At 55.7% G+C, this 13,213-nt stretch overlaps 1 protein-coding gene across 9 annotated transcripts in view; it reads right to left on the bottom strand.

Annotated features, from left to right (window-relative positions):
• Positions 1 to 13,213, bottom strand: part of CHL1 (cell adhesion molecule L1 like) — a 46,547-nt gene that overhangs the window by 15,884 nt on the left and 17,450 nt on the right. For 6 of the 9 annotated variants that reach the window (XR_006741176.1, XM_036432101.2, XM_045579506.1 and 3 more), the window contains 8 exons: positions 10,366 to 10,550; positions 9,688 to 9,690; positions 9,039 to 9,125; positions 5,715 to 5,846; positions 4,864 to 5,004; positions 3,984 to 4,095; positions 1,799 to 1,965; positions 1,221 to 1,386 (listed from right to left, as the gene is read on the bottom strand). Coding sequence is in view for 8 of the 9 variants with exons in the window: in XM_036432101.2 (XP_036287994.1) it covers positions 1,221 to 1,386; positions 1,799 to 1,965; positions 3,984 to 4,095; positions 4,864 to 5,004; positions 5,715 to 5,846; positions 9,039 to 9,125; positions 9,688 to 9,690; positions 10,366 to 10,550 (993 nt within the window). In the remaining variant the exon portion in view is untranslated. The remainder of the gene's footprint in view (positions 1 to 1,220; positions 1,387 to 1,798; positions 1,966 to 3,983; positions 4,096 to 4,863; positions 5,005 to 5,714; positions 5,847 to 9,038; positions 9,126 to 9,687; positions 9,691 to 10,365; positions 10,551 to 13,213) is intronic. The other 3 variants (XM_036432105.2, XM_036432109.2, XM_036432108.2) reach the window with 1 other exon arrangement.

Here is a 13,213-nt window from a genome sequence, read left to right as displayed (position 1 = left end):
GGAAGAGTAAAGAAAACCAAGCCCACGTCATGCAATGCACATGCGGTTGGAAACTGGATGTGAAAAGCATCGCTCAGGCACACACAGGTCCACCGGCACAAAGGGAGCGGTTTCACTGTGTTCTCTTCTGTGTTCAGTGGCCAAGCCCAGCCACGCGCAGGGCAGTGGCTCCATGTGGACCGGTGCCGCTGGCTGTGCCTGGCGAGTCCAGCCTGTCTCACGGCTGCCACACGTCTGGGCAATCCTCATCCGGTGTATGTTAGGGAGCTCCACGCAGAATCAGCTGGGCCCTTCTATCAAAGGAGCTGCTGTGGCTGCCCCGGACCACACACACACACACACCCTGTCCCCCCTCCCTACCTTCCCGTCCCTACCCCCATCCCGGTGGACTCAGATAATCTGTTTCTAATCCCTTCCGTTTTCCATCTCCCCACCCTCCACCCCTGAGCAGGCTGCCACCTAGAGTCCCGCAGCAGCTAAACTGTGGGATTCATCTGACCAGCAGGGGGCAGACCAGCCCTTCTAGTCCTACATCCTCTGTCCATGGCTTTTATCATTCCTTCCACTTTTGCCACTTTGTAATCAGATCACTACACAAAAAAATTATTAAGATGAATACAACTTTTACCATAGCTTTGTACGTAAGTATTCAAGTGTTTCTTAAAAAATAAAATTTCATTACATCTGAAATATGTTCACAGCAGTTTGCTCTTTAGTTGATATAAATGTTGTCCTGTGGGGAGAGAAACTGCTATAATTGGGGGTTTTATGTTCTTTGCTTTTCTTTAGTATGTTTTTGTTATTGATTTCTTTTAGAGAGTCAGAGGAAGGCAGATGGAGAGAGAAACATCAATAAGAGAGAAACTGATGAAAGAGAAACATCCATCAACTGCCTCCTGCACGCCCCCTACTGGGGATCAAGCCCACAACCCGGGCATGTGCCCTGACCGGAAATCGAACCGTGACCTCCTGGTTCAACCACTGAGCTACATCAGTTGAACTCATCTGCATTTTTTCTGTCCCTCTGTACACAGGATGGAGGCACACATGTGTATTTCCCACGCCTCTCCGGCAGGATTGGAATAAACGCTCAAAATGGTTCAACCCTGCCTCTGCTGAATTGGCTCAAGCAGTGACAGGCAGCCTGGACCCTCTGGTTGTCCGGGTACAGATCCAGTGTTGACCTTTCACCCCTGCGCCGGCCGCCGCCGCTCGCCCACCTGCCGTCCCCGGTGCCGTTGGTCTCGAAGGCGGCGCCCCCTTTGCTCCAGGTCAGCCTCAGACTGGGCTTCAGCTGCGGGTCACACTGGCTCTCACAGTGCAGCTCCAGCGTGTGTGACCGGGGGATGCGGGGGTCCCTGGGAGAGACCTGGAGCTTCGTGGCATCTGTGGCCCAGAAGGAAAGAACACAGGGGTTAGGACGGCAGGACACACCTGTCCCATCCCCCGGGCCTGCCACTCCATCAGCCACAGCGCTGGTGGGATGGCGGGTCCTCCTGCAGAGCCTGCGGCTATATCCCAGCAGCACAGGCAGTGCCCACTCCTTCCATCCGGGCTGGACAACTGACGCAGTTCACATGGGAGGGGTGACCAATCAGCCATTTCCCTGCGTCCTGAGCTCAGCGAGCAAGGAGTGAGAGCAAACAAAGGCCTCGATGTTTTTATTTCTATTGTTATTTTTTTAAAAGACTCAATCTCTTGCCCTGCCGGTGTTGCTTAAATCCCATCTCATTCGGGAAAACGGAGACCGACGGGACCACGTAAGAACTCACGCCAGGCGGAAACAGGGCGGACTCACTGCGGATGTCCAGACTGGCCGTGACGGCGGTCTTCCCCTGCGCGTTCTCCACCCAGCAGGAGTAGGCGCCCGCGTCCTCCGCCGTGGCCTCGAGGACCTGCAGGGTCCCGTTCTCGTGGACGTGGTACCGGGGGCCTTCCAGAGGCCTGGCTGCGTCTGCCTTCTGCCTGTGGACAGAGGGCGGGGGTCAGCAGGGGCTGTGCGAACCGGGCACTAGCAGAGGTCGTGTGAGCTGTCCATTCCGCGGGAGCCTGGCTGGCCTCACGCAGTGTTCCCTGGGGCTCACATCCCCCCTCCCCCCCCAGCGGGTGACTGACTGTCATATCTGCCCCATCGATGGTGCCCAGGGGAGCTTGGTCCGGGCCCCACGCTTTCGCTGTATTTTTAAAAAATATGTTTTTATTGATTTTTATAAAATGAGTGAGGGAGCCCTAACTGGTTTGCTCAGTAGTTAGAGCACATGTGTCAAACACAAGGCCCGCGGGCCAAATTCGTCCCGCCAGGCCTTGCAATGTGGCCCGCACCGCGCTGTCATCACTGCACTCCGCTGCATTTCCATCACAATGACAGTTTATGACTGTTCAGTAAACCATTCGGCCCGCGATTTAGGTTGGATTTTAGATTTTGGCCCCTTCTCTGATTGAGTTCGACACCCCTAAGTTAGAGCATCAGCCTGCAGACTGAAGGGTCCCAGGTTCAATTCCAGTCAAGGGCATGTACCTTGGTTGCAGGCACAGCCCCAATAGGTGTGCAACAGGCAGCTGATCAAAGTTTCTCTCTCGTTGATGTTTCTAACTCTATCCCTCTCCCATCCTCTCTGTAACAAAACAAAAATTAATAAAATATATATATATTTTTAAAAGAGTGAGGGAGAAGGAGAGAGAGACAAACACCAATGATGAGAGAGAATCATGGATCAGCTGCCTCCTGCATGCCCCACACTGACGATCCAGCCCATAACCTAGGCATGTGCCCCAACCAATGTCCCGGTCCACAGGTCTGAAGCACATCTGCAGGGAGGGGCCCTGTATTTCTCTGCTGTCATGCCGCCCTGCAGCTGTCCCTGGTGCTGAATGAATGTTCTCTGGCTTTCAGGCGTCTTCAAACTATGGCCTGCGGGCCACATGCGGCCCGCAGAGGAGTCTGATCTGGTCCGCCAGGTTTTTTGGGCAGTGAGCGCAGCCGAGGTGTTACAGTAGGAATTAGTAGTTCATATAGTCCGGCCCTCCAGCTCTCTGAGGGACCGTGATCTGGCCTGCACTTTAAAAAGTTTGAGGACCCCTGTCAGATGGTGAGCCCCTTAGGGGACCATTACTGCAGGGCCCTGGATGGGAGACTGGGGATTGAGGGCCCATGACCCTCCACAGCCCCTGCTGTGTTGGGGACACTGGTCAGTGGAAACGTCACAGGCCCAGGGGTCCTTCCTGTCCTGTGGGCCTGGGCTCTGTGTACCCTGCAAACCCGAGTCATTTCCCTACATGCACCATCGTCCAGCCCGCACACTTCCAAGCAGCAGGCTGAGGGCTGAAATTTCCCAGGATACATTGCTGTCTCCACCGGATTGCAAGGGCTGGGGCCTGGGTCAGGCCAGGGAAGCCCCACATCTCAGTGTTCAAGATCAGTAATATGTCAATGGAGTATTTTTAAAGATCAAAGACAACACGCTAAAAATCTGCAATGAACAACATCCCCGCATTTTAGGCTCTGGCCCACACTGGGCCGGCCCTGCTCCACCCGCTCTCGTCTCAGCCCCTGAGACACCGTGTGTGGCCAGTGAGGCCTCACACATGTGGCTCCATGTAACAACATGGCTGGACTCATGACGCCAGCCCCACAGAGGGACCTTACATGCAAACCCACGTTGGAGAAGTTGAATGCAGGCTCCGTCATTCTCTAGCCATGACCTCAAACAGCAGTAATTCAGGACACAGGCTCTCAGAGGCACCCGGTGGGAGACACACCCCAAGTTCATTTTCATCATCACCCCGATCCTTTGCTTTCCCCCAATCTCCCCGAATGAGCAAACCCCGGGGCTGGTCCGGGCCCCCCGGGGAGGGTAGCAATTAGGGTGCTTCCACGTCTCCCCTGGGGCCTGTGGCTACGCGGAAACAGGTGCCTGTCACATGACAGAGAAGGAAACAAAGACGGACCCACAGCTGACCTTCTCTCAGGGACCGGCACCTACCAGGACACCAGGGCGGGGGGCGAGGCGAAGAACTTGCAGCGCAGGAAGGCGCTGGCCCCCGTCACCGCGGCATAGCTCTCCTCGTCCTCGGTTTCTATCAGCGGGCGGACATCTGTTCGAAAACCACGGGAACACTTTTAAACGTGAGTCCAAGAGACAAGGGACCGTTTACGTGCAGGCCTCGGCTACCGTAAATTGTGCCGCTGTGCACGTAGGTAGGGGTGCACGCATTCTTTGGAATCATTATTTCAGGATTCTGAGGATACATTTTCAAAAGCGGGACTGCTGGGGCCGATGGCAGTGGGTGTTTAATTTTTGGAGGAGACTCCGCACTGTCTCCCACAGTGGCCGCGCCAGCCTGCATTCCCACCAGCTGTGCACCAGGGTTCCCTCGCCTCCACATCCTCACCAGCACTTGTGGGTTGATGTACTGATGGTAGCCACTCCGGCAGGTGTGAGGGGGTACCTCGTTGTCATTCAAATTTGGGGGGAACAGGGGAGACACCTGTCATACGCTCAACCATGATAAAATTTAAAAAGAAAGAAAGAACATGTGCCAACTCAATGCTCTTTATACAGCCATGGGAATGTCATGAGAATGGAACAGAGCAGAATATTAGCCCGTTCTTGAGTCAGGAGAGTATCCAAAATACACACGTGCAGACCTTGGCTACTGTAAATTGTGCTGCTATGTGCGAGTATAATCTCAGTAGAAAGTCTGACGCCCACATGTCAGACGGAAGGGCTCTGCCCACCCGTGTTTTATACGCGAAGGATTCAACGTGCTGGTGTGCGTGGCCTTGACCGCTGCGCGCTGGACCACGCTGAGGAAGGGCCTTCTCGAGGGCAGGGGGGAGGGGGGAGGCGGGGGGACGCTCACCGACCACGTCGACGTTGGCGTTGGCCAGGATGGTGCCGTGCGCGTTGGAGGCCTCGCACTGGTACACGGCCGTGTGGTTGGGCTGCAGGTTGGTGAAGCTGACCTCTCCGGGGGAGACCACGTCGCCGGCAAATGGATTTTCTGCAGGAGATTGGAGAGCCCGGGTGAGGAACGCGGGGCCTGAAAGATTCATGCGCCCTCCATCACGCATGACACACGGCATGTCTATTTGAAGAGCCGTGGAGGGTGAATGATGGTTCACGGCACATAATCCTTTAGACTTTCCCACCTTCAGCCGTGAGTTGCAACCCCAGAACCCTCCAGTTTGGTATTTGCCAAAATGGCGACTGCCTCAGGCTCCTCCCTCTCCACAGCCACACCCGAGGGTGACACGCCCAGCTTCCCAGCAGTGGGCCGGTCCAATATGCCCTGGGCATCACTTCTCTTATAAACTCAGGTCCTGATCCTGCCCAGCGTGATTCCCACATTCACCCACCTGGCGCCAACCCTCCAACACTGGCCCTACACCTTCCCTCTGTCTCCCTTCCTGCCCTCCTTGCTTTTCTTTAAAATATGATTTTCATTGATCCCAGAGAGGAAGGGAGAGGGAGAGACAGACAGAAACATCCATGGTGAGAGAGAATCATGGATGGGCTGCCTCCTGCAGGCCCCCCCTCCTGTTGATGGAGCTCACACCCAGGCATGAGCCCTGATTGGAAATCAAAAAGCAACCTCCTGGTTCACAGGTCAATGTCAACCACTGAGCCACGCTGGTGGGTGTGGCCCTCCGTGTGCGGCCTTCCATGGCTTTCCGTGGCCTTCCGCCCCCGTCACCGCTGGTTGGCACTTACCCTCTATGGGGACGCCATTGACTCGCCACCGGATGACGGGCGTGGGTTCGCCCTTCGCCTCACACAGCAGGATGCCACTGGCCCCTGTGCTGTATACGCCACTCTGGGGCTTCTTCGTCCAGTAAGGGGGCTCTGGGGACAAAGTCACGGCTCCTCAGAGATGTATCCACATCAGAGGGTCCACCAACACCAAGGCCCGCACTTCCAAGACACACCAGCAGGTGGCAGGCACAGCAGGGCTCAGGGATGTTTGCTGAGTGTTCTGTAAGGTCAGGGTGCATGTGCGCCCGTGCTTGCTGTGTGCGTGCACATGTGCTTGTGTATTCACATGCCTGCATGTGTGCATGCATGTATGCACATGTGCTTGTGTTCCGGTTTGTACACGCTTGTGTGCATGCATGCCTAGGTGTGCATGTGTGTGTTCTCATTTGGACTGTCAGCACGGATAAATTACACACACTGAAAACAGTTATCTATACTGGCTATTTCAATATTTTGCTGCACAGCATCCATCCCAACAGCAGAGCACGGTGGACGAGGCAGACGGTGCTTATGGGTTTTTTTTCTCAAGCAGCGGCAGGGAATTGAGCGTGGCCGATATGAAGAAAGAAAATGTCCTGCACTTAGTGTAAGTATCTCCGAGTGAATGGCTTTGCAGCATTTCACATCCATGCCTACCCTACCCGTCTATCTAGGGCAGCACTCATCCCGAGTCTTTTGTAAGAGGGAGGGAAGCCGGATAGCAGCCTTAGCTTCTGCCTTTGGAACAATGAGGATAAGACACACTTCAATTGTTTGCACTTGGCTGTGCCGAGGGCTTCAGTTTATAACTCCAAGTGGAGGCCCAGGGCGGAAGGAGGCTGTTTCTTTAGTGCAAACAAGACTGCAGTGCTTGTCACCTGAAGCACATCCCTAGGCCAGGAGCACATCACCGATTTTGGTGGAAGTGTGGTGGTTTGGGTGATCTGGTTCAGAGAACACCGCACCATTCCTGCAGGCCGCCATTCCCTTAGCGAGGCGCTGCGTATTTCCCCCAGACCACCGAACTCTCATTTTAGTCAAAAAGGGGCGGTCTTCAAAGCACAGGGCTGTGTAAAATGAAAAACGTTCCAAATCGAGGGAGGGCAAAGGTGATCAGGTGGAAAGAAAACGCCTATAGATTTACGAGGAAAACCAAAAACATACAAGTAACCCTGGCAAGTTCAAGTGCAAGCAAGAGAAGGTCTTTGGTGTCTGTCCCACTGGGGGAGGAGGGAGATGTAACTCTTACTCCCCAAGTTAAACATCCATGTTCATGATCTACAACCTGTAAATATGGAGCTTAAAATGCAATCTTCACATTATACACTGCGCCTCACTCACTAAGGAGCAGGGGTGTGTGTGTGTGTGTGTGTGTGTGTGTATGTTTTATGGTATTTTTATTATTTTCTTGTCTTCTCATAAACTACATTAGAGTGAACTACTTGAGTTAAAGCTCCGTGAATGTGAGAATGATCCCATCGTTCACCGGAAGCTCTCAGAGCACACCACAGCGAAGGAGCTGGGGCTGTGATGTATGCGGAGCAGTGTGTCTGCAAGCTGCTGAGAGAGAAGACCTGGGAGGTTCTCATCACAAGAAAGAACCTGTAACTGTGCATGGATTTGGAAGTCAGTGGGGTCGCCGGGGCGATCAGAGCACAGTGTACATGAATGTCAATCATGACGTCGTACACTTGCAGTGAGTTCATGTCAATTAGATCTCAAAACATGTCAATCAGATCTCAAAACATGTCAATCAGATCTCAAAACATGTCAATTCGTATCACAGTAAAAACAGTGACATAAAGGAGATTTGGTCACGATGACGTTTCCCTCCATCTTCACTCGAAATAAAATCGGGATTTCTATTTCTCTTCTTGTTGAGTTTGTGCTGTCTGCCTGAAGATCTGTCCCTGTCGAAGCTGAAGGAGTGGAGGCGTGTGGAGTTCCTCGTCACCACCACCCCCCTCCGTTAGATTCCTTCTTTACTCTGGGACACAAGTACACTCCGCGACTGAACCACAACAGTCTGAAGATGGGGGCAAGCTGTGCAAAACGCCCTTCTCAGGAGCACTGGCTCCCTCCCACCCCCTTGCCGAGATTTCCCTTCCCAGCCTCTCATCCGTTTGGCTCAAACAAACTCATAAAAATGCTCCCAGGTTTGGACCCTGCTTAGGCTGGTATAATACACAGGGTATATGTAATAGAGAACATAACACTACGTGTGTATATCTTAATATGTCTATCTGTGTTCCCTTGCATACATGATACATCTCCTTTGCTACATGTGCAGTATTTACACGGTGAAATCTGGAAGGAACCGGTTTTGCCGAGTCAGCTTCCAGGCTGCTTTTGCTTCTGCGGAGCACAGGACGTGAACCTGCAGCTTGCCCCATCTTCAGACTGTTGTGTCCCGGAGTAAAGAGGAATCTCACATGGGGAGGGGTGGGGGGGGTGGAACCCCACACAGCGCCTGCCTTCACGGAGGCATAGGGGGCTTTCAGATGGACTCGGCTTTCAAAGTTCACGGCTGCCCATCCCTCCCCATGTGGCCCCTGTGGCCCTTTAATTGGAGTTTCTAAGCCAAAGTCAGAGGGAGGGAGCGAAGGAGGCAGGCGAGGGCAGAGAGAAGCTGCGTGAAAGCAAAGCGCGCTGGCCAGCGCCCCTGTGCCCAAGGAGGGCTGCATTCATGCGGCTTCCACCCTTAACCACGGGAAGGGCTCCTGGAGGTCCCTGCCTTCGTCCCGGTCCCTGAATTTGTGAAGGGCAACCCCCAAAACACAACAAGGCATTAGTGGTGTCTCCTTAAGGGGAAAGGATTAAGTGTCCCCAATAAAAACATGGTTAGCATCTCAATGGAGCCCCTGGCTGGCTTATGAATGGCGGGACAGTCTGGGCAGAAAACCTATATTCCTTCCAGTCCTCCAGCCACTGGGCGAAGGGGATAATTTATTCTACACCCTTGACTTCCCTTTCTTTTTCTTTTTTCTTTTTTTTTTTTTCTTTTCTTTTTTGCAACCCTTGCAATTCTTTTGAAAGCTCGCCTTCCAGCCTGGAAACTGCAGCCAGATTGCTAAAATGTGCAGCTCCCGCAGCAGCCAAGCCCGCCATCTGGAGGGGTTTGCAGGAGTCAGCAGCTCGGGGGCCAGCAGCAGCTACGGGCAGGCCTGGGTCCTGGCGCTGGTGCTGGTGCTGGTGCTGGTGCTGGTGCTGGGCCCAGGCGGGGTCCCGGAACTCAGCCCTGCTGCCCAGCCCAGCCCAGCCAAACAGATGCCCAGGAGGACCACCACCACAGGGAACAGACACCTGGCCAACGCCTCCTCTCCGCACGATCCGCGGCCCCGGTTGCAGCCCGGGGTCCTGTGTGTGCACAGCAATGGCTTCTCCTGTCTGTCGAACAAGAATGTGATGTTCCCAGCCCTGGGCCCGGGTCCTCCGCACCTAGTGACTCACCCAGTGGGAGAGACCTGGGGAACACGGGGCCCCCAGACAGCGGCCTGCTAAGCGGTGGTGCTAACTCTGAGTGTGTGTGTGTGTGTGGGGGGGGTGACATGTGTCTCCGTCTTCCTTTTCCCCAGTAACTGGAATGGGATTGGGGGAGGGCCTGGACCTAGGGTTCCCTGTGCAAACTGAGTTTCACAGGTAAACTCCGTTGGGATACAAACGGGAGCCCTGGAAAGCCGGTCCCTGAACGAGGCCCCAGAGAGAACAGGTTCCCTCATCCCGAGGCCCACACGGTGCGACGCAGTGAAAGCCGTGACCACCCCACGGGCTCGGCCAGCACAGCCCCCTGCCCCCGTCCAGGTGACCTCTGTGCAGTCCCGCCCAGGGAGGAAGCCTGCGCCAATCAGATTCCCAGGTGACAGGCAGCCTAGCCTCCCTCCCCACAGCAGGCACAGGCCCCGTGCCTGCATTTGGGGCGCCCTTTTTAAACAATGGCACCATTGCCTAAACAGTTCTGTCCCACCACACACAGCGCCCCCTGCTGCTGACCGGAAGGGGTGGGCTTGCAGAGAGAGCCTCACTGGAGCAGGTGTGCTTGCACCTTGGGGTGGAGAGCTCATCTCTCTGCCACAGAGCCCGGTCCTCGTTCCCCAGGACTGACCCGGAGAACACCCTCTGCGCGCGGAGGGAAAGGACGTGCCCGGGAAAGAGCTGGGACCGCAGCGTGTCCGCCTGGCACATCTCAACGGGGAGAAAGCAGAAAGCGGAGGGGACGCGTGGCGGACACGGCGAGCTAATGACGGGGCGGGGAACACGGCTGCGCTTTCCTGGAGTCACCCTGACCCTCCTTCCATCTCAGCTCACGGCTCTGAGAGCCGACCTCGGGCAGGGTCACAGGCACATTCCTCCATTAACGTTTTTTCTCACGGGGCCAGGCCAGGAGGCCAGACTGGAGGACTCTGTGAGCGAGTCCCGGAGGCCTCTGACTGAATCCCTGCGGTGACATCCTTCGTCACCGTCCCCTCCCTGTGGTCGGGGTGAGAGACAGGCCAGGGGGTGACGTGACACCCAGAGCCCGCTCCGCAGTCCACGTGGGCCCGTTCCCGCCGCAGCACACCTGCTGTGCAGGGGGAGGGCGCCACGTCCCCGCTGGACGGAAGCGAAGTGAACCGCGTGGGTGGCCACATACCTTCCACGGTGACGTAGAAATCGTGCGTGGCCACGCCATGGAAGTTGCTGGCCATGCAGTGGTAAGTCCCTTTGTCCTGGAAGGAGACGTTCTCTATCTTCAGCGTCTTGCCGTAATTGTCTTCCATGTCGCTTCCTTCCGGTAAATCGCCGCCCACTTTTCCCCAGGCGACCTGTGGCGTTGGCCTGGAAAACAGTCCGTAAGGGATACGTGGCTTTAGATGGGTCGCAGGGAACGTGAAGAGCCCCACAGGACACACCCCTCGTCGCGATGTTTTCCTGCGTGCCCTCAGAGTCCCACCGAGCGACGTCCGTCTACATTCCCAGGGCCCAGACCCACCCACACCACCGCCAGGGTGAACGTGGGCACAGGCCCAGGCCTCCGCCCTCAGCACCTCCTCCACAGGCTCCTCCTCAGACCCTCCCTCCTGGCTGCGGGGCTGGCTGCAGGGTCGGGCTGGACGTGGGTGTGGCAGGTGAAGGACAAACAACTGGACACCTGCTCATATCCTATACAATAAAGAGCTAATACGCCAAAACCGACTTGGCTCAGTAGATAGAGCGTCAGCCTGCGGACTGAAGGGTCCCAGGTTCGATTCTGGTCAAGGGCATGTATCTTGGTTGTGGGTACATCCCCTGTTGGGGGTGTGCAGGAGGCAGCTGATTGATGTTTCTAGCTCTCTATCCCTCTCCCTTCCTCTCTATAAAAAAATCAATAAAATATGTTATAAAAAAATAAAATAAAATAAAATGAAGAGCTAATACGGAATTAGACCAAACAGCAGAAGGACTGTCCAGATGACCTTCCAGATGACCGTCACACGAAGCTGGTGCTATGAGGGGCTGTGAGGGCTGAGCCCCTTGCATGAACTTCATGCACTGGGCCTCTAGGGGCAAGAGATGGGTCAGGTGTGAGATCTCCCTGTGGGCAACGGGAAGTGGCTGGAAATAGCAGTCCCTTCCCTGTATGAGTATGAACACGAGATAAAGGAGCACCAGCAGCCGGCCTAGGGGAGCCCTGAGATACTGCAGACAATGTCCCAGGTGATTCAGCCGAAGGGCTGGCTGCAGACCTGAGCCCCTGCTGACTTGGGCCAGGCTGAGAGCACGCAGCCCACAGGGGCCGCACGCGTGCATCCGCTGCGGGCCTTGGAGCTCACGGCCTAACAGGTGCTTCGCCCGAGTCTCCGAATGGCTGTTTCCCACCCCATCTGTCAACGTGGAGACCTGCCAAGTCACAGGCTGCTTGGACCGCAGCGCCGCCCCCCGCCCAGAGCCCTCACAAGCCCAGGCTTTGGCAGTGCCAGCCCTCCCTTTCTGCCCATCCTGGAGATTAGTCTGATCCTCCACACCCCATCCTGGAAGACAGGGAGAGGCGTGGGGGTGTCAGGCCATGACGGTGCAGTCAGCCTTCCTCGGGGGTGCAGCCACACCTCCGGCCCTCGGCAGCTATATCCTCGCCAAATGGTTTTCTTGCTCTTTTCTAGTTAATTGAAGGAAGATGTACTGACAGCGTTTGAGCAAGGAAGAGCTGAAGGAAAACACAGGGTGTACCCCCCCCCCAAAAAAAAACACACAAAAAAAACGTACACGCACGTAACAGCGGATAGCTCAACCGCTGACTCTTCCTTTTCAGATTTAACCCACTGGGGATGTAACTCCCAAGAGCGTATACTCTTGAGGGGACATTGTTTAACTTCCTTATTCTATGAGAAGGTGAAAGGTCAGGTTGGGCACCAGTGTCCCTGCTGAATTTCCTGTTCATGATTGCTACCCACAGGTGGGAACTTCTCCTACGTGTCCTCCGATTCAGAGACAACCCATCCCTTGACTGCGTGGAGCAGCTCCTTGGGTGGAAAAGGAATTAAACATCGAGGTGGCTCTGATTCTGGAGACAGACAGGAGAGGGGACTCCAGGTCTCAGGGCTCCCTTCCCCTGCCCCCCCTCCCCTGCACCGGGGACGTGGAGAAATGCAGCCGACACGTGGTGTGCGAGACACAAGAGACCAGATGGGTGTCCAGAAATGATTGCTGACTGCAGATGGTGTGGTTTAAAGCTCCCGGGGGAGGTGACTGTGCAGCTCTCTACAATCCCCACAGCGTGTCCCGACGGTCCAGGCACCCCCCAGAACCAGGAGGCAGGGCCGTGCCAGGGAAGTCAAGGCACCAAGGCCCCGGGTCCCGGGACGACACGTTTCTGTCCTTCCTGCCGATCCCTCCCGGGGCTGCATGTTCTCCACAGCACGGGGCAGCGTTTCCGTGATTGTGAAAAAAGCCACGCACACCAGCCCCCCAGGAGGAAGACTATGGCCTTGTAGGACATAGGGAGGAAGGGCTGCTGAAACGTGGCTGGGCCCAAAGGGCCAATGGGCACGGTGACAAGTCCTGAAAGAAGGTGACCTCTCCCACTACCAGCTCCTGAGGGTCAAACCACAGGGCGGTGGTTCCCCCACGGTTCCCAGTGGCCCGGCACACCTACCTTCTCACACAACAGAGACCAGCTTCCGGAACGGGCCGGGCCAGGGCACCTGGGAGTCACGTGCCTCACACCCTTGGGCGGTTTAGGACAGACGAGTGACCTGGCGTTGTGGGCCCGATGGAAAGTGGCATTTACCAAGCTTAGGGCTGTCCCTCCGCGGAAACTTGCCCCTGGAGTCTGATGGAAAGCCACTCACTGGGGAAGTGCACTGAGCTCTGGGTGACCATGGCTTCCAAACTCCATGTCCTGCCCCACTGACCACTGTCCAAAGATGGGGGGCAAGTGGGGGACCTCAACTCGCAGATGAGGAAGGAACTCGGGTGCTGGGCTGACAGAGGCGGGCAGCACAGACAGACAGACGGAGACCGGG

The sequence above is a fragment of the Pipistrellus kuhlii genome, unplaced genomic scaffold, assembly GCF_014108245.1.
Source record: "Pipistrellus kuhlii isolate mPipKuh1 unplaced genomic scaffold, mPipKuh1.p scaffold_m20_p_11, whole genome shotgun sequence".
NCBI classification, from domain to species: domain Eukaryota; kingdom Metazoa; phylum Chordata; class Mammalia; order Chiroptera; family Vespertilionidae; genus Pipistrellus; species Pipistrellus kuhlii.
This window is presented reverse-complemented; position numbering and strand designations above follow the sequence as displayed.